This window comes from Exophiala xenobiotica (assembly GCF_000835505.1).
Source record: "Exophiala xenobiotica strain CBS 118157 unplaced genomic scaffold supercont1.7, whole genome shotgun sequence".
Lineage (NCBI taxonomy): Eukaryota > Fungi > Ascomycota > Eurotiomycetes > Chaetothyriales > Herpotrichiellaceae > Exophiala > Exophiala xenobiotica.
Window position 1 is genome coordinate 3,253,720 of NW_013562488.1, and position 16,908 is coordinate 3,270,627.

Sequence of the window (16,908 nt, forward strand, 5' to 3'; positions counted from 1 at the left end):
ATCGACATGAGACGGTCACGTGGCGGATCACGTGCTCAGTCCTAGATTGCAATCCCTTAGCTGGCGAACTGGGTGCTTGGCATGTTACAGCGCATTAACGGTCTCACACGCCTAGTCCCTAGTCGAAGAGCATCTTCTCAGCCTGAAATTTCAGTCATTCTTTGAGATTCCGTCGCACCGAGAATCCACGGACAGGAGCAAAATCTCTCCAAAGGTTCCTCAGATTCCTCTCATAGCTGTGCTGGACAGGGATGTCAGAGGTGCTCTTTATTTGATCGCGCCGAAGGGACAGCAAGCGGTCAGTCCACTTTTGATGATATCAGCAAGCAGTCAATCCAGAAAGCAGCTCGTGCACTCCAAAGCTGGGCACAGAGTCAACACCAGCAGTTACTACTTCTTTCAACCTCGTACTTAGAAAATCCTCGCACTAGAGGAGAGCACGAGGGCTTATGTTGAGATCCGGCTAGATAAATCGTTCGCGCCGAGGCAGTATGTCCTCCCGCGGAGATGATCGTGGATACAAGGTGGTCTACAAAAGCAGGGTGAAAGACTCCGATCGCGTAGTCGACAATCGCAGGCCGACGCGCGATTATGACGAGCCCGACTACCATTTCGACGAGCGGCCCGTGCGTCGCGAGCACCGAGACGAACGGCTAGACATCGAAAGGGACAACAACAACCGTGGTGACCTCGAAGCTGGCAGGACCAGGACTACCTACAAGGTTGGTCGGGACAAGAAGAAGTCCGAAGCGTACCTCAAACGTGGCGACGCTGTGGTCGTCGAACGCCCCAGGGACTATGGACGCGCAGAGTACGAAGTCATTCGCCCTGAGAGGAATGCTGATGGCGCATATGTGGTGGACCTCGGTGGTGGTGGTGGCCGGCTCCCTCCTCGAGACTACGACGCCCGCAGTGGTGCCAAGTTCTACGATATCGACTATCGCTCACGACGGGACGAAGATGTTGTTGCCATGTACGACTCTTCTCGCGGTCACGGTCGAGACCGAGCCGTTAGCAATGCGAATGCAACCTACAAAGATGTCCAAGTCATCGAAGACTATGATGACGACGACCCTCGCTACCGACGTGGGCGGCCACCAGAAGCCTACGATGATACTACTACTGCCTCTTCCAAACGCCTCCGGAGCGCCATGAGAGGCCGCAACGATTCCCCTCCTGAATATTGGGAACGCAAGCGGTCACGAAGTCGAGTCGGGTTCTACCGAGACCAGGTCAGCCACCATGACGCCAGCGAGAGTCGACATGAGAGACCCGGCGCCGAAGCACATATCGCTGGCAAGTACCTCGTTGGTCACGGGGCCCAGTCTGCGCAAGGTTACGATGACGATGATGATGACTACTACTACAAAAGTCGTCACGGGAGAAGATATGCCCCTCAGCGTATGAGTGATCCACGCATCACTGGCCACGAAGAATATGATGATGAGAAACGCACTTTTACAGAGGATGTCATGAGGTCTTATGAACGCGAAGATGACATGCCACCGAAACCAGCATATCCGCCGCAAAGAGGTCAATCTAGCAGGCGAAATCACCGGCATTACGATGATGATCGGTCGAGTTACTCGGAATACGAAGTGAGGAAACGTACCGATGAATATTATTGATGTTTTAACGACGTCACGAATTTATGATCAAGAATCTGAGGGGTCAATCATAAAAGGAACACGGCAATATCCATCTATCTGCCTGAGCAACAATTTCTCCTCGTTTCCAATACATGCCTGCTTTCCAATCCCGCAAAGGCCGTCCATTCGTGTCTGCCACTTATGACGTGTTGTCAACGTCCATGTGAGATCTCCCGACTCTCTGTACTCCCAGACTTAACGCGTCTAGTCTCATTGTACCCGCAAATGTCATTCGTGTTCAAACTTTCAACTCCTTGGCCCCGACGGCAACTTCAACCACGCCATTCTTCTCCTCATATGAGTCCTGCTCGGAATCTGCACTGACAATTTCGATGTCGCCTGTCTGCGGCTTGGATGGTGGATATACCGCCTCATCCTATAAACAAAAGTCAGTGTGTTTCCCGACGAGGAAGATGTGAACCTGAAGATCGTGCGCGATGGCACGGTTTTGGGAAGAGAACAACTTACGATCTTTGCAGCTCCTACATCCGACACGTATCGACAGATGAGATAGTACGTCAAGCCAGAGACGACAAAGCCGTATAGGCATGAAAATGTATAAATCTTCCAGATTCCTCCGACGTCGAGGCTGTTGTTGATACTTTTGCTGAACCCGGGCAGCAACGGACCGACCGCGATGAAGAATGAGGCATAGGCTCTCCAATTGACACCAATCTTCGAGTATCGGTAGATGCCATGGCCGTGATAAAGCTCGTGGATGTTGAGCTTCTTGTTCAGGATCAGGTAGTATTGTGAGCACATGGTTCTGAGATCAAACGGTCAGTATGTGATTTGAAATGTTGCTGAGAAGGTACATAGGTGCACACTTACCCGCAGATAGCGCCCATGAACATCGAATATCCTGAGAGGAATGCTAGAAGGCCGCTTGCATTCTTGATGATCTGCCATGGATTTGAGACGACGCAGAACACGGAAATCATCAAGGTCGCGCGGAAGATGTTGATATACTTCGGACAGAGGCCACTTATATCGTTGGAGAATGGATATGAACCTATTAAGCGGTCAGTATGTGGGTTCAACTGTCGCCAAGGTATATCGAATGTACACTTACCCGCAGCTATTTGATTGCCAATCGTTGCAAGGATGAAGCTGAATGCCGTGAAGAATTTGGCGGCACGGGAATCGAACTTGGCGATGACGGCGGGCATATACCACTCGAAAGAGCCCCAGAGGTAGCTGTGCGCTGAAGTCACGAAGATCGGGCAAAGAGCGCCCAGACTGGAAGACCGCCGTCAGTCACGATGTTGTGGAAAGACTCATGCCTCAAGCATGGTACCTCGAGGTTGCGGGAGAGACCACTTACGTTCCAATGATTGGCAAAGCCAGAACCTGATTGTACCCGGCCAGATTGTTCTTCGAGAAGCGTGCGAAATCGGGAAAGTTCACAGCCATGGAGCTGAAAAGGCCAATGATACTGTTCAAGGCCGTCAATGCTGCAGCATGTCAGCTGACCGAGTCAGAAGCGGAATGACAATTTGGAGGAAGTACCGCTGTACGCCGTGTTCATGTACGAGCTGGTCATCTTCGCATGTCCTGTAACGCTGTTCTGCGTCAGTATCGAAGGATGGCCAATGAAACAGCAACTAGGAGAGATGCTTCCGGGAGACTTACAGTGGGCCACCACCATGCGTGACAATGGCTCCCCAAAGAAAGAGTGCAAGGAATGCTGCAGACTGTCAGAAAGCTGTACCCATGCAGACAGGAACAAAGCATGAGGCGCGTGCTTCAGATGGCACAGGGATAAGGCTCACTTGGGGGAACGATTATTCCCTTGATGAGGAAGAGGATCCGAAGCTTCTTGATCGGCATACAGCTATCGTGTCGTCAGCTCTGGAAAGCGAGATTGGGAAGCACGGGGACGCCAGAAGCAAGACTTTGGAAAGGTTTCTGGAAGACTTACGCAAGTATGGTCTGGACTATCCAATAGAGGAACTAACCATCCTTCTAGTCAGCATCTCGAAGACATCGAGTGTGAAGTCAGGGGTACTCACGAAGCAAAGGAGCCCGGCTGACGTGATTCCAGCACTCTCCGGAAGATGGTTAGGGAAATTCGCAAAGCTAGGCCAGATTGCAGTGATGCAGTTGTTCAGGAAATCGCCAGCTTGGACCTGCGCACGCGAGATGTTAAGATCATTACCTTCGGTGTGTTGAAGGATCACCTACGCAGAGAATAGCTGTCCACATTGCTGCCACGAACGATCGAAGAACAATGACAGGATAACTCCCGTACATGCCGAACATCGAGCGGACCAGCACTGGAAATGCGATGTTGTACCGCGCCCCCATCTTGCCGGTAAGTGTAAGTGCGCCTGAGCAAAGCAGAAAGCCACAAAAGACAATCGGAATCGTCTCTCGAGCAGTGAATCCCAAGGACATAACCGCGCTGACCGTGGACGAGAGTGGCTTTTTGTGTGGTCAGCATCGAGCAGAGATGTTGGGGATTAACAGGACCTTCAAGAGATCGAGCGACACTCTTAGCAGCGTCAGAAGAACTTACAGGAGCCAGCTGCATTCATGCCAGAGTTGATATCAGCACAGGGTTTTCTAGAAGAAGGTCCAAGACAATTGGTCGAGCGTACCATGTCCGATGTCCTGCAGAGTGTCAGCAAGCTGCATCAAGGGAGACAGGAACCAAGCACGCTGTTCCAAAGCAGGATACACTCACCAATATGCCCAATAATCCTACCAAACCCAGGGTCAGTCATTCTGCAATGCAGCAGGTGGACTTTTGGGTGTCAAACTTACCACTGCGCCCCAAGTTCTATCTTCAGGCTTCACTGGATCAAGGTCGGGATTGCTCCAGCGAGGATCCTTCGATACTTGTCAGTGACTTAGAAACCTAGGAGGACATGGACCGAGTGAACGTCAAACAGACGTCGAAGCTAACCTTGTACACACCCTTCTCCATTGGAACTTTCCAGTGGAGTTGAGGTTCGATCTTGGCCTTGATATGCCTGGGAGAAAGGCGCTTCGGGGAGAAGCGCTCGGCTGTGAAGGTCACCATTCTGGGCTTGATATCGATAATGTGAAGACTAGAGAGTCGAAGAAGGAGGAAGTCGAACAGTTTGGACCCGAACGAAATATGAGGGTAGATTGAGCTCTATATAGACAAGATTTTCAGCTCATGATCGAGCACTCCGCATCTTTCAAGGCTGATATCTCGCTTGATAAAAGATGACATGCAGAGATATTTCAGATAGACAAGGGTGCCACGAGGAGGCATGCAGATAGGCACGCCGGCGAGATGGTCGATGGCCGTCGATTGCTTTCAAAGTCAAAAGTCCAGACCAAGAGGATCAGCATCTGGGGTTATTGCAGGGATCATGGAGCGCAAGAAGGCGTGGATATCTCGAGATATACTTGCAGATCTGGAGATAGTGCCGAAGGCAACGCAGCCCGCCGACGGCGACGCCTTCAATACCGGGGCGAGTGGTGTTACATCTGTTACGATACTGCCGACGGCCCCTCCAGCAAAGGTGATGACAAGAGGCGCCAGGCGGCTGAAATATTACAAGCCCATCCATACGGGAGTGACGAGGCTAGCTGTATATGGTAGTCTATTGCCTGAGACCTTATCAGTTTATCTGTTTGAGCAGTCAAATGGTGTGCTTCGTGTAGGTAATAACGTGCCACGGCCCTCGACACAGTATGAGAGACTGACCCTTGATGAGGGTTTCTTTGACTAACACAAGGTTGCATTGCTCGTCGTTCGACGGCCTCGTAGATTTCCCACGCCTCCAGCATGCATCTGGTATAAGATCTCTCGTCTTCGCCTTCGTGAGTCTGACTTTCGAGCCATTTCGATCCGATTTGTACAAAACTACTTGCTTCGGATTTCTCTTTACAAACAAAATCATGGGCGGGTCTCCGAAAGACGTCCTTGCCATCGAGGCAAAGCCCTATCCTTTCACCTTTCCCTTACAGAGCACGGCACTACTCGTCATCGACATGCAACGCGACTTCATTTGCTCAGGAGGCTTTGGTGAAATTCAAGGCGGGAGCCTGGAAGCCGTGCAGGCCTCGATAGCCCCTACCAAGGCACTGCTCCAGGCTTGTCGACATGCAGGAATGCATATTTTCCATACGAGAGAAGGCCACGTTCCTTCACTGGCAGATTGTCCATCATCAAAGCTCATTCGACAAGCTGCTGCGCCAGGCAATTCTCAGCATCTGAAGGTCATTGGCGACAAGGGCGAAATGGGCAGATTGCTGGTGCGTGGAGAATTTGGGCACGACATTGTCGGCGAACTCCAGCCTTTGCCATCCGAAGTTGTGATTGATAAGCCTGGAAAAGGCTCCTTCTGGAATACACCATTGCTGCACAAGCTCAAAAGTTCAGGCATCACTCACCTTCTCGTCTCAGGAGTAACGACCGAATGCTGCTTCTCGACGACAATACGAGAGGCGAATGACAGAGGCTTCGAATGCTGCGGGATTCGCGAAAGCACAGCAGGCTATAATGCAGCTTACAAGACCGCCTCGCTCGACATGATACACTGGTCGCAAGGACTCTTTGGCTTTGTTGCAGATCTGCAACCGGTCCTTGACGCACTGTCCCCGTGGCAGAAGTCGAGTCCTGAGGTGAGTACACCGCCACAAACACCACCAGCCTGGGATGGAAACCTGGGCATCTCCGATCTGCTGGCTTCATACAAGCAAGGGCTCTCCCCAGTGGTAATGGTCAACGAGCTGTTCGACCGCATTGAGAAGTACGATGCAATTGATCCAGCCGTGTGGATCAAACGACAGTCACGAGAAGAGGTTCTGAACAATGTGACCCACTTACTGGAGCGCTTCCCGGACAGGAATGCGCTACCGCCATTGTTTGGTGTTCCCTTCACGGTTAAGGATTCCATAGACATACAAGGGATCGAGACGACGACGGCCTGTCCGCCCCTGGCATTTGTGGCCTCGAAGTCGGCAGTCTGCTACCAAAAAGTGATTGACGCTGGCGCCATCTACCTCGGAAAGGTCAATCTAGACCAGTTGGCCACTGGATTGAGCGGCTGTCGGTCACCGTACGGAATCACTCACGCCGTAGCCAGCAAAGATCATGTTTCAGGGGGCTCGAGTTCCGGAAGTGCCGTTTCTGTTGGAGCAGATTTGGTCAGTATTTCAGAGTTGTGACTAGCGAGGATCTCCTGCTGACAAGTTTACCAGGCCACGTTCTCCCTTGCCACAGATACAGCCGGGAGCGGGCGAGTTCCTGCAGGGTTCAACAACGTCGTGGGCTTCAAGCCGACCCGGGGCCTGATCTCGTTCCAGGGCGTTACGCCTGCATGCTTGTCCCTCGACTGCATTGCTCTGATTGCAAAAACTGTTGAGGATGCCAGAATTGTAGGGCAAGTGTGTGAAGGATTTGATCCCAATGACCGATATGCAAGGGATACTTTCCCCCTACCACGACACGTCAATTCTATCGGTCCTCAAAGAGACGCATTCCATTTCGGCATTCCTCCTCCAGAGGTGCTCGAAATTTGTTCACCGACTTACCGGAAATTGTTCAATGAAGCAGTCCAGCAATTGCAGGGCCTTGGTGGCGTTCTCACCTCAGTGAACTGGGACCCGTTCAAAAAAGCGGGAGATTTGCTGTACGAGGGCACGTTTGTGTCCGAGAGGCTGGCAAGCTTACCAGATGATTTCCTGGAGAAGAACGCCCAGTATCTTCATCCAGTCATCCTGGAGCTATTCGAGAAGGTTGTGGCACGCCAAAGCACTGCAGTGCAACTATTCCGTGAACTTCAGAGGAAGGCTATTGTCACGCGACAAAGCACAAATCAGTTCGCTTCAGCTGACCGGTTTGGTGTTGATGTTCTCGTCGTACCAACAGCGCCCGAGCATCCAACCATCGAAGCCATGCTCGCCGACCCGATCAACCTGAACGCGAAATTGGGCACCTTTACACATTTTGCCAACGTCCTCGACCTCTGCGGCGTGGCAGTGCCCTCAGGCTCATACTTCGCAGATGACAAGGCTGCAAGTCCAAGAAAATTGCCTTTCAGCATCACTTTTCTTGGCTGCCGCTGCTCCGACAGCGAGATGTTGTCCGTGGCTTCCCGGTACCAGGAACGTCATGGCGCATGATTGTGAGATATGCCCGACCCGAGTGTCCCGACAATAAAGGAGTTCAGCGAAGGAGGCCAGATTCTGGGATTTGTATTTCTGTGTCTTATGACAAGCAGCAAGCTTGGGCCCATCATGGGCCTGATAAAGAGCGGCCAGTGACGAAAGGGACCTGTCATCTTCAGCCGCCAAAATCCCACTTTCTCGTAAGCCAAAGAAGGATCGTCCTATCAGGCTTGGGTTCCTTATCAAGTCTCCTTTTTCCAAGCCTGCACTACGACGTTTGCTGGTAAACTTTTACTCAATCAATTGCTGCCCTTGATGCAAGGATATGCGTATGGCTCGGTTCCCATTAGCTACACGGGCTTGACGGGTCCCAAATCTGCATTCCCCCGGAGGCTGCCAGATCTGTATCTACCAGTGCTACCATATTTGTTTGCGAGGCGCGCTGGGGTGTCCCAAACATTCGCGAGGGAAGCTTATCCTGACGGGCCCTTTCGCACAATCAAAAAGCGGACGCTTGACCGACCATGCAGCTAAAGCAAAAAGCAACTGTCCAGACCAACTGATATGCTTGCGTTTGGCTTCGATCGGCCTGACCAGTAGAGGTCGGCAATTCCAGGCCAGACAACATAATAACCATGCTCTCAACCATGCCACGTCCCTACCAAGCCGAATTTACCTTTGAAGGTCTTTCTGACGATAACGGTCTGAGCGAAATGACATCGCCCACCTCTGCGCGCGTGGGTGACGGCCCAAACCCTGTTCAAGGCGTTATCAGACCCGATCGATCACGTCCTTGCGACGTCTGTCGGCGACGCAAAAGCCGGTGCGTCATCAATCCAGACGCTGCAGCTTGTGTGATGTGCCAGTTCCACAATCAACCATGTACCTTTATCGAAGAAGCAGCTCCGAGGCGACGAAAACAGACAGACCCTCCCGATACCACTACCACCGGGTCGGCTAGACGATCGTGAGCCCCTCCTTCTTCTTTCCAAGAACCTTGCCCTGATCCATGACCGGGGATTGCCATGTGTGCCCTATCAGAAAGCTAAGCAGATAACAGAGACTCCGATGACCCACGACGGCAATCCGCTGAATCACTTGTTCGAAACGACTCTGTTATCATTGACGATTATGCGAATCTACAGGGCCAGAGTCTGCTCAAGAAAACCCTCGGGTGCGTCCGTTCCAGTTTTGATACCTCTTGTCAATGCCTTTCTTAACTTCGTCCCCGTGGCTGACTATGTCCAGACTCCAGGTCAACCGATATGCAAAGTATATCGGCCCGACTGATGAGCATGACTTTGCTCTTTTGGACCTGCGGTTGTATGACCAGGTCAAAAACGAAAGCCCTGCAGATCTAGGTTCTTTCCGCAAAGTCAATCAGGGAGTCTTCTTCCACCAGTATCCCGACGCTGATTCGCCTACCCAACCCCAGGATATAGAAGAGCTTGACAACATTGAGCGCATTGTCGCTCCTCACGGAGAAGCTCTGATCAGGCTGTACTTCAGAACCGTCCATCCCAGTTTCCCCATTCTGCACAAAAAGGTCTACCTGGAAAAATATGGCCGAACCCACCGAGAATTCTCTCCGCCATTACTTGCTGCCGTGTACATTCTGGCCCTGAATTGGTGGTCGTACAGCTCGGAACTTGCACGCTCGGCCAAGCCCGATGTTTCTCGGCTGGAAGAGATCGCATATCGAACGTTACAAGCTGTATCTCAGCGCGCAAAGTTGTCCACCGTACAGGCCGGGCTTTTGCTGCTTCAACGTCCCGGGAGCAATCAAGCATGGCAGTTGACAGCCCAACTGGTCGCTATCGGCCAAGATCTCGGACTACACCTTGATTGCACCAACTGGCGCATACCAAGCTGGGAGAAAGGGCTACGGAAACGACTGGCGTGGGCTCTGTTCATGCAAGACACTTGGTCCGCCCTGATCTATGGACGGCCGCCGCACATCTCCGCCACGAATTGGGCAGTCCAGCCCGTCATCGGCAGTGACTTTCCGGAAAGCGCAGCCGACGAGGATGAAGAAGAGGGCAGTACCGAAGTCGAGAAGGGCCGGACGTTGTTCAGCGCCATGATTACACTCACAAAGATGCTGGCAGAGGTCCTCGAGGACCTTTATTCCCTCAAGGCTGAGATGGAGGTCAAGAGCTCGTACGATGGGACCAAAGCCATCTTGGATAGAGCCAAACCCATTCAGCTGAAACTTCGGTCCTGGTATGCGGACATGCCCGAAGCCCTTCGAATGGACGCGACCAGAGTTGGCAAGCTGAGTTCGGTTGGGTATTTGCATCTGGCGTATTTCGCGACCGAGATCACCCTTCATCGGCGGATACTACGGTCCTTATCACAAAACACGGATCCTTATCTGATTCAGATCTGTCGGTCGGCGGCAAAGGCACGACTGATCAGTGCCATGGACTTTTTCAACAGGCTGAAACCCGAACATCTGCAGTCCTTCTGGTATTTTGCATCCAAGTTCAACTTCGCGCTGATCGGGACCTTTGCTGGACTTTGTTTTGTCACATCCGTCAGCCAAGAAGAGGCCGAGTTCTACCAGCGACGATTACTGGAATATCGATGGACGCTGAGGGTGTCCAACAAGAGCGCCGAGTTTCTCGAGATTGCTAGCGGCATTCTGGAGTCGGCCGTAGGATCGTTGCTGAAGGCGGCCGATTCGATCGACAGTCGAGGGTTCTCCTTCCCGATGCTCCAAGAACAAGCAGAAGAGGAAGATATCGCCATGGAGGGCTTCTCTCCCAGTGCTGATGTTGGTTACTACGACAGTCAGATGCTCCCTTGAAGCGAGTCTTTGGCGCCTGGGCAGACTCGGCTGGTCGGGCTGGTCGACAATGCCCTGAGTTATGGTCTTTCTGAGCACAGGACATATGCAATGGGGGACTCTAAATTTTTCGACACCTGGAAGACAGAGCATACCGCCGCCCGCATATACTGGAGATACCGGAATCCCCAGCACACTGTTGCCAGACTGAGCGATTGGCTGATCATCTCTTAGTTCGCGGCCAACTCCGCCTGTAGGTGGCCTGGAGCCAGATCGACGGGAGCTTCTTCATCGTGAACCGGGAACATACAACATTTACGTCAGACCGACTTCATGCCATTGAAGGAGAATGAGTCACACTGCTTCTTCTTATCGTCCCAGCCTTTCCTGCTCACCACTCCATTGTCGTTGATTCCCTCGACCAAGGAGAACCCAAATCATCCAAAATGTCGACGACGACTGTCACTGAACTCCGTACAATTCTCAAGTCGCAGCCACAATTGCCGCCGACTGACACGGACAACCAAGAACACCAACTGGACGAAGGCCCGTCCACACCGGGGCCCGAAGCTACCAATGTTGCTACTGCCGTCCCAGATGGAGGGTACGGATGGGTCGTCGTTACTGTCTGTGCCCTTCTGACCTTCTGGTTCAACGGCATTATGGCTAGCTGGGGTGTTCTGCAAGCCGCGCTTCTGCGGTCAAACCTCAAGACAACATCGACTTCGACCATATCTTTTGTGGGCACACTCGGCCTTGCCACCGTGGTGGCTTTTGGTCTGTTCGGAGTGCGTGTGATGCGACTCCTCGGCGCCCGGCTCACAGCTCTGGTCGGCGTCGTCCTCCTTGCCAGCGCCGAGATCTGCTCCAGCTTCACGCTATCCAATGTGGGCGGCCTTTTCGCGACATCGGGAGTCTTGTTCGGCTCCGGCGCTTGTCTCTGCTACGCTCTGTCCAACACGGTCCCGACGCAGTACTTCGCGAACAAGTTGGGGCTGGCCTCCGGTCTGATCAAGTTCGGTGGCGGCTTAGGTGCGGCGGTGCTCAGTATCGCGCTCGACGCAGTGACCAAGAAAGTGGGCATAGCATGGGCGTTTCGGATCCTGGGACTCTGCATTCTGGGCACGGGGGGGCCGGCGGCTTGGTTTCTCCGTGAACGAGTCCCCATCGGCCGGGCGCCTTTCCTTGATCTGTCCATGTTCAAGCATCTGCCTTTCACGGCCGTCTTCTGTGCCGGCGCAATCGGGACCTTTTCATTGTTCGTCCCTCCTTATTTTCTCCCGCTGGTCGCTCAGACCATCGGTCTCAGCTCTGCCACGGGTGCGTGGCTGGTAGCTGGATTCAACGGCTGCACTGCGATCGGGCGGCTACTGTCTGGCTATGCCAGCGACGTTATCGGGCCTGTCAACATGTTTCTGTGCACCATGGTCCTGAACGCAGTCAGTATGCTGGCCATCTGGCCTTTCTCGGACTCGATCGGTCCGTTGATCGTTTTCGCCATGATCAACGGTCTTGCGAACGGTGCATTCTTCACGCTGTTTCCCGTCGTCGTGATGAGCACGGCGTCTAAGCTGGATGGCCAGAGCAGCCGTGCGGCAGTCGCCATGAGCATGAGCATTACGGGTTGGACTGGTGGGTATCTTCTTGGTGCTCCCATTGCGGGTTATATTCTTCAGGCCGCAGGTGTGGGTGCAGGAGCCTTTTCCGAAAGCAGTACAGCAGACAAAGCAGAGATCCCAACCTCAATTGATCCATATCGTCCTGCCATTTTCTATGCCGGGGGCGTGGCGTTGGCCGCCGCGGGATTTGTACTCATTGCACGGCTGAAGCTGGGTCAGGGCATGAAGCAGAAAGTCTGAAGGTTACAAAACACACAAGCATCGGTTTCCATACCGAGGGCTGTACTCTCATATATGTCGCTAAACGGAGGCGCGACCTGCTTCGTTGGCGAGATCCAATGCCGAATCAGACAACTTTTTTTCAAGATAAAAAGGTCCAGCAAGACTCCGAAGTGAATGTATGTCATCTTATACCAGCCAGAGCCTTCCCGCCTGCCCTTTTGTCGAGCTCGATGCAATCGTTCAGCCCACACAACTCAAAGGCCTCCTTGACCCCGATGAGATCGACGGGTTCACGACCGGTATTCTTCAAAGTCGTCAGAGACTCTGTGATACCCTTGATGGCCCCTCCAAAGCCCGAGATGGGGAAGATGATTATCCGAAAGCCCAATTCCTTCGCTTCGTCCACCGACAACTCTGGCGTGGCCCCTTTGGTCACCATGTTGAGCAGACAGGGCGTCGACCCCATAAGCCGCACCATATCTGCCAATTCCTGCTTCGAAGTCATGGCCTCCGGGAAGACGACGTCTGCTCCGATTTCCGCGGCCCTGCGCAGCCGTTCGTACGCCTCTTGGAACCCGTAGCTTTGCCGTGAGTCTGTCCGGGCAATGATCAAGATATCCAGTCCCAATTCCTCGCGCGCATTGACCGCCGCTTGGATCCGGCTGTAGAAGACTTCTCGCGGGACGATCTCCTTGCCGAGGAGATGGCCACACCGTTTCTCCTGGACCTGGTCTTCGATGTGCAATGCCGCGACGCCAGCACGGGCATACTTCGACACTGTCCGGGCGATTGCCACGGGCCCACCGTAACCCGTGTCGGCGTCGGCGATCAAGGGCACTGACGGGTTGATGTTGGCCAGCATCTCGGCCTGCTCGACCATGTCATGTTGTGTCGCCAGTCCAAGATCTGCCCACCCTAGGCGGGACATTGACGTCCCTGCACCAGTCTGACACACATTGAGTGGTTAGAAGAATTTTTGAGAAAGGGATCATGAAGCGCAGTGTGAATAAGGGATTTGTCACAAACCATGTACAGGGCATCAAAGCCCAAGGACAACGCGATGCGGGCTGATATGCCCTCGTATACACCAGGGGCGACGACGATCCGGTTCGAATCTGCCAGCAGTTCTCGGAGCCGTTGCGACGCTTTTGGCGAGCGATGACTGTTGTTGTTGGACCCCATGATGTATCACAAATGAAATTGCAAAGCTTGGCTTGGAGACCACTGTGCTTACAATGACATGGCGAAGGCTTGATGCAACTCTTTTTAAGTAATCTCACGAGTTCCTTTCAGGCTTGATGTCCGTGAAAAGGCCGACTTCGTCGAGGCCGTATTGGTAGATAGATAGTCAGTGATGGTGGGGTCTTGACGTTCTTCCATAGAAAACTCGGCTCCCGGATGCGTTTGCCACAGCAGCTTTCCGAGATCGGACCTGCTTTGATATCAGTCTAACGATGGCCCTGGCCTGATGTCCTTCTACGTTGAAGGCTGCTCATGCATGATGAATGTGTAGATCGAGGCAGGGGGCTTCATTGTCTTTGATATGTTGATCGGTCTTGAACTTGCCTGCGAAGCGTACGATTGGAGAGGCACCTCCAAAAGAGCATCTTCCAAAAGAGCTGCCATCGTGTCAATCCGCTGGTGAACGTGTAATTCTATGCCCACGCCCAGCTTGCTTTACAGCAATCATCGAGGTGTTGGACATGCTTTCCATTAAGAAATCGGTAAAAAGTTGAGGGCCAAGAGGAGGTACAGTCTACCAGCCACAGGTCTTCAGCCACACAACATACACGTGACGCACGTGACACACGTGACACACGTGAATAGTCTGAGGCTGAGGTAAGAACGCGGGGTAACTGTCAGACGAGGACGGCAGGTGCGCCAGTCACTGCCAGTTCAGTGCCTCGGCTTTTGTTGAAGAGCCATAACTCCCTTAATAATCAACCACTCGTACAATGGTTTATGCTGGGCTGCTTGGTGCACAAACCCGCAAGCATGACTCGATCTGGATGACTGCAACCCAAGAGAGAGCCACGAAAGTGGCCCACTAAGGCAGTGGAAGCTCTAGGCCTAAAGATGCGAGGGGCCTGATTCCACTCTCGAACGTGAATCACGCTCGCCTGAGGAAAGATGCGAGGCACCATCGCATCCTGCATCCACCAGCTTCGATCAAAGTCAGAAAGGTATGTACTTAAGTACCTTCGCTTCTGACAAAGTCTCAATTGTCGCAAAGTAAGTTGCCCAGAGCGAATTTGTGAAGGCGAAGAGCGTATCCACGACCTCTCAAGGCGCTCATTCGGAGGATCTGGACACCCCAGTTGGCCAACCACCCTTGAGGTCCAGACATACCACTTGAGCCACAGCACAACAAAGAAGTCCCAGTTCACCACGATGGCAGTCCAGGGCCACTGCAACCCACGCTTCGCCTCGCTCAAATCCGAACTGGAATCCCAACTCAAGTCCGGCAATGAACTTGGCGCCTCCATAGTCGTCAATATCGACGGCGAGAACGTCGTCGACATCTGGGGCGGCCATGCCGACTCTGCACACACCCTGCCCTGGGACCGGGACACAATAGCCAACGTATGGTCCTCGACGAAAACCATCACCACCCTCGCCGCGCTCATCCAGATCTCTCGTGGGCATCTCGACCCCGACGCCCCGGTGTCCAAATACTGGGTGAGTATTTGTCCCACTCTCCGCAAACTTGATGCCATTTTCCGATCTCTGTCTTCAAGTCCTATGCTTAATTCTCCGCTGTTCTGTTTTCCAATACAGTCGACTGACTCAGCCTACAGCCCGAGTTCGCCCAGAACGGCAAAGACAAAGTTCTGGTCCGACACTTTCTAAGCCACACCTCCGGCGTATCAGGCTGGGAAGGGCCCATCACATGGCCGGAGATCTATGACCCCGTGACATCCGTCGAACGCCTCGCCGCCCAAGCACCGTGGTGGGAGCCCGGCACCGCAAGCGGCTACCACGCCGTCAACATGGGCCATCTGATCGGCGAACTAATCAAACGCACCAGCGGCAAGACACTCAAGCAATTCGTGTCCGACGAGATCGCGACGCCACTCGGTGCGGACTTCCAAATCGGCGCCGCAGAGCAGGATTGGCCGCGCGTAGCGAGCCTCGTCCCGCCGCCTCCTGCGGCCTTCGACTTCAGCAAACTCGACCCGAACAGCCCGACGGTGAAAACGTTCGCCAACCCGGTCATGGACGCTACCAACGCACACACGCCCGAATGGCGACGCGCCGACCTCGGTGCCGTCAACGGCCACGGCAATGCGAGATCGTTGGTGCGCATCCTCTCGACGGCAGTCACGCTGGGCAAAGTCGACTCGGACGGCGTGCGGCTCCTCAGCCCCGAGACCATTGACCGGATTTTCAAGGTCCAGGCCGACGGCACGGACGTCGTCATCGGGATCCCCGTGTGCTTTGGGACCGGGTATGGCTTGACGAGTGGTGGGACGGCGACCAGCGTGCCGTGGTTGCCCCAGGGGAAGGTGTGCTTTTGGCCTGGTTGGGGTGGCAGCATCGTCATCATGGACCTGGAGAGGAAGATCACATTTGCGTATGTGATGAACAAGATGGGTCCAGGCATTTTGGGCTCCGATCGGACCGAGGCGTATGTCAAGGCTGCGTACAAGGCGCTAGGTCTCGACGGGTATTGATCAATGCTGAACTGAAGTACAAGGTGGCGAGCAGTATAGCGCATTTGCCAAAAAAAAAAGCTCAAGACCAGAATACATCTCCGTGTCGCAGTGGTCTTGCAAGGGATGAGATATATATGGTTGATGAGCTACATATGCTGCATGCCCTGGTTGTGCCCTTCAAAGATCATACATGTTTCCTCGCTGGATGCCTTCCTTGCAAGGGTATCAATGAGTAATGCGACCAAGCCCTCCATAAACCCTCACTGAGTATATATATATACATATAATAAAGCACCATTTGTATTCGTGTGCCATGGGATACTGAGAAATTTGGTCAAAGGCCGAAAAGGTAGTGTGTATAGCCCGCAGTCAAAGACGGTACTCACCAAGTCCATTACATTATTGCATTTTGATTCGGACGTTGAGAACATTGGGGTTGAAAATTGCCAGGCGGTAGTTTCGCGTTGAGAAACTCAACCTCGAAAATGGCCAGGCGATAGTCTTGCGTTGAAAATCCAGTGTTGCCGCAATGTCTACCATTGCCAGATCTTGCGGCCCCTTGCATCGCTACACTCGACAGTCCACCATCAATAAGAGTGATTGCTTCAGTGGGGTGTATATCGTCCTTTTGATGCGGCACGAGTGGTATCGTTGACCTCCTCCTATTCTGGGAGTATTGTCCTGTCTTCCCTTGCTCTTTCGTCTTGTGGTTGTATGTCCACCGCTCTTGGTTCGAATACGATTTCAAACCTCAACCTGAGCAATTGTTCGTGAATTTTTTTGATCCGCTGAACTTCGGTCGCACAACCCAATGGCGCAAGTGCCACCGGCTCTATACAATCTGGAGAGGAAGGCGTCGCAGACTGATGCACCACATTGGGGGG

General features: G+C 53.2%; 7 protein-coding genes across 11 annotated transcripts; 5 read left to right on the plus strand and 2 right to left on the minus strand.

Moving 5' to 3' along the window:
• Positions 1-133: 133 nt before the first annotated feature.
• Positions 134-5,083, plus strand: PV05_11911. 3 transcript variants are annotated; one of them, XM_013455440.1, is made up of 6 exons: positions 134-1,812; positions 1,858-2,037; positions 2,129-2,205; positions 2,271-3,570; positions 3,619-3,646; positions 3,694-5,083. In XM_013455440.1, exon 1 carries the CDS (start codon positions 492-494, stop codon positions 1,626-1,628), a length of 1,137 nt encoding a protein of 378 aa, XP_013310894.1. In that variant the 5' UTR covers positions 134-491; the 3' UTR covers positions 1,629-1,812; positions 1,858-2,037; positions 2,129-2,205; positions 2,271-3,570; positions 3,619-3,646; positions 3,694-5,083. The 3 variants fall into 3 exon arrangements, with proteins under 3 accessions (XP_013310894.1, XP_013310895.1, XP_013310896.1); XM_013455441.1 differs by having other exon boundaries at positions 1,858-3,570; positions 3,619-5,083; XM_013455442.1 differs by having other exon boundaries at positions 134-3,570; positions 3,619-5,083.
• On the minus strand, positions 1,888-4,674 carry PV05_11912 (uncharacterized protein; the record flags this gene model as incomplete). Its single annotated transcript, XM_013455443.1, has 16 exons — positions 1,888-2,025; positions 2,118-2,415; positions 2,481-2,661; positions 2,722-2,888; positions 2,974-3,103; positions 3,159-3,211; positions 3,282-3,336; positions 3,422-3,483; positions 3,571-3,602; positions 3,662-3,778; positions 3,834-4,073; positions 4,168-4,176; positions 4,250-4,262; positions 4,336-4,352; positions 4,416-4,481; positions 4,558-4,674. 16 exons carry the CDS (start codon positions 4,672-4,674, stop codon positions 1,888-1,890), a joined length of 1,695 nt encoding a protein of 564 aa, XP_013310897.1.
• Positions 5,084-5,525: 442 nt separating the features above from the next.
• On the plus strand, positions 5,526-7,754 carry PV05_11913 (allophanate hydrolase; the record flags this gene model as incomplete). Its single annotated transcript, XM_013455444.1, has 2 exons — positions 5,526-6,776; positions 6,831-7,754. 2 exons carry the CDS (start codon positions 5,526-5,528, stop codon positions 7,752-7,754), a joined length of 2,175 nt encoding a protein of 724 aa, XP_013310898.1.
• A 620-nt stretch (positions 7,755-8,374) lies between these two features.
• PV05_11914 (uncharacterized protein) lies at positions 8,375-10,548 on the plus strand (the record flags this gene model as incomplete). The annotated part of the gene is made up of 3 exons (XM_013455445.1): positions 8,375-8,706; positions 8,800-8,913; positions 8,988-10,548. The coding sequence occupies 3 exons, from the start codon at positions 8,375-8,377 to the stop codon at positions 10,546-10,548; spliced, it is 2,007 nt and encodes a 668-aa protein (XP_013310899.1).
• A 425-nt stretch (positions 10,549-10,973) lies between these two features.
• PV05_11915 (uncharacterized protein) lies at positions 10,974-12,386 on the plus strand (the record flags this gene model as incomplete). The annotated part of the gene is made up of 1 exon (XM_013455446.1): positions 10,974-12,386. One exon carries the CDS (start codon positions 10,974-10,976, stop codon positions 12,384-12,386), a length of 1,413 nt encoding a protein of 470 aa, XP_013310900.1.
• On the minus strand, positions 11,862-14,074 carry PV05_11916. 2 transcript variants are annotated; one of them, XM_013455447.1, is made up of 3 exons: positions 13,935-14,074; positions 13,395-13,800; positions 11,862-13,314 (listed from the first exon to the last, which is right to left on the minus strand). In XM_013455447.1, the coding sequence occupies exons 2-3, from the start codon at positions 13,548-13,550 to the stop codon at positions 12,550-12,552; spliced, it is 921 nt and encodes a 306-aa protein (XP_013310901.1). In that variant the 5' UTR covers positions 13,551-13,800; positions 13,935-14,074; the 3' UTR covers positions 11,862-12,549. The 2 variants fall into 2 exon arrangements, with proteins under 2 accessions (XP_013310901.1, XP_013310902.1); XM_013455448.1 differs by having other exon boundaries at positions 13,395-14,074.
• A 273-nt stretch (positions 14,075-14,347) lies between these two features.
• On the plus strand, positions 14,348-16,331 carry PV05_11917. Of its 2 annotated transcripts, XM_013455449.1 has the most exons (3): positions 14,348-14,551; positions 14,602-15,047; positions 15,167-16,331. In XM_013455449.1, exons 2-3 carry the CDS (start codon positions 14,760-14,762, stop codon positions 16,040-16,042), a joined length of 1,164 nt encoding a protein of 387 aa, XP_013310903.1. In that variant the 5' UTR covers positions 14,348-14,551; positions 14,602-14,759; the 3' UTR covers positions 16,043-16,331. The 2 variants fall into 2 exon arrangements, with proteins under 2 accessions (XP_013310903.1, XP_013310904.1); XM_013455450.1 differs by having other exon boundaries at positions 14,348-15,047.
• Positions 16,332-16,908: the final 577 nt, after the last annotated feature.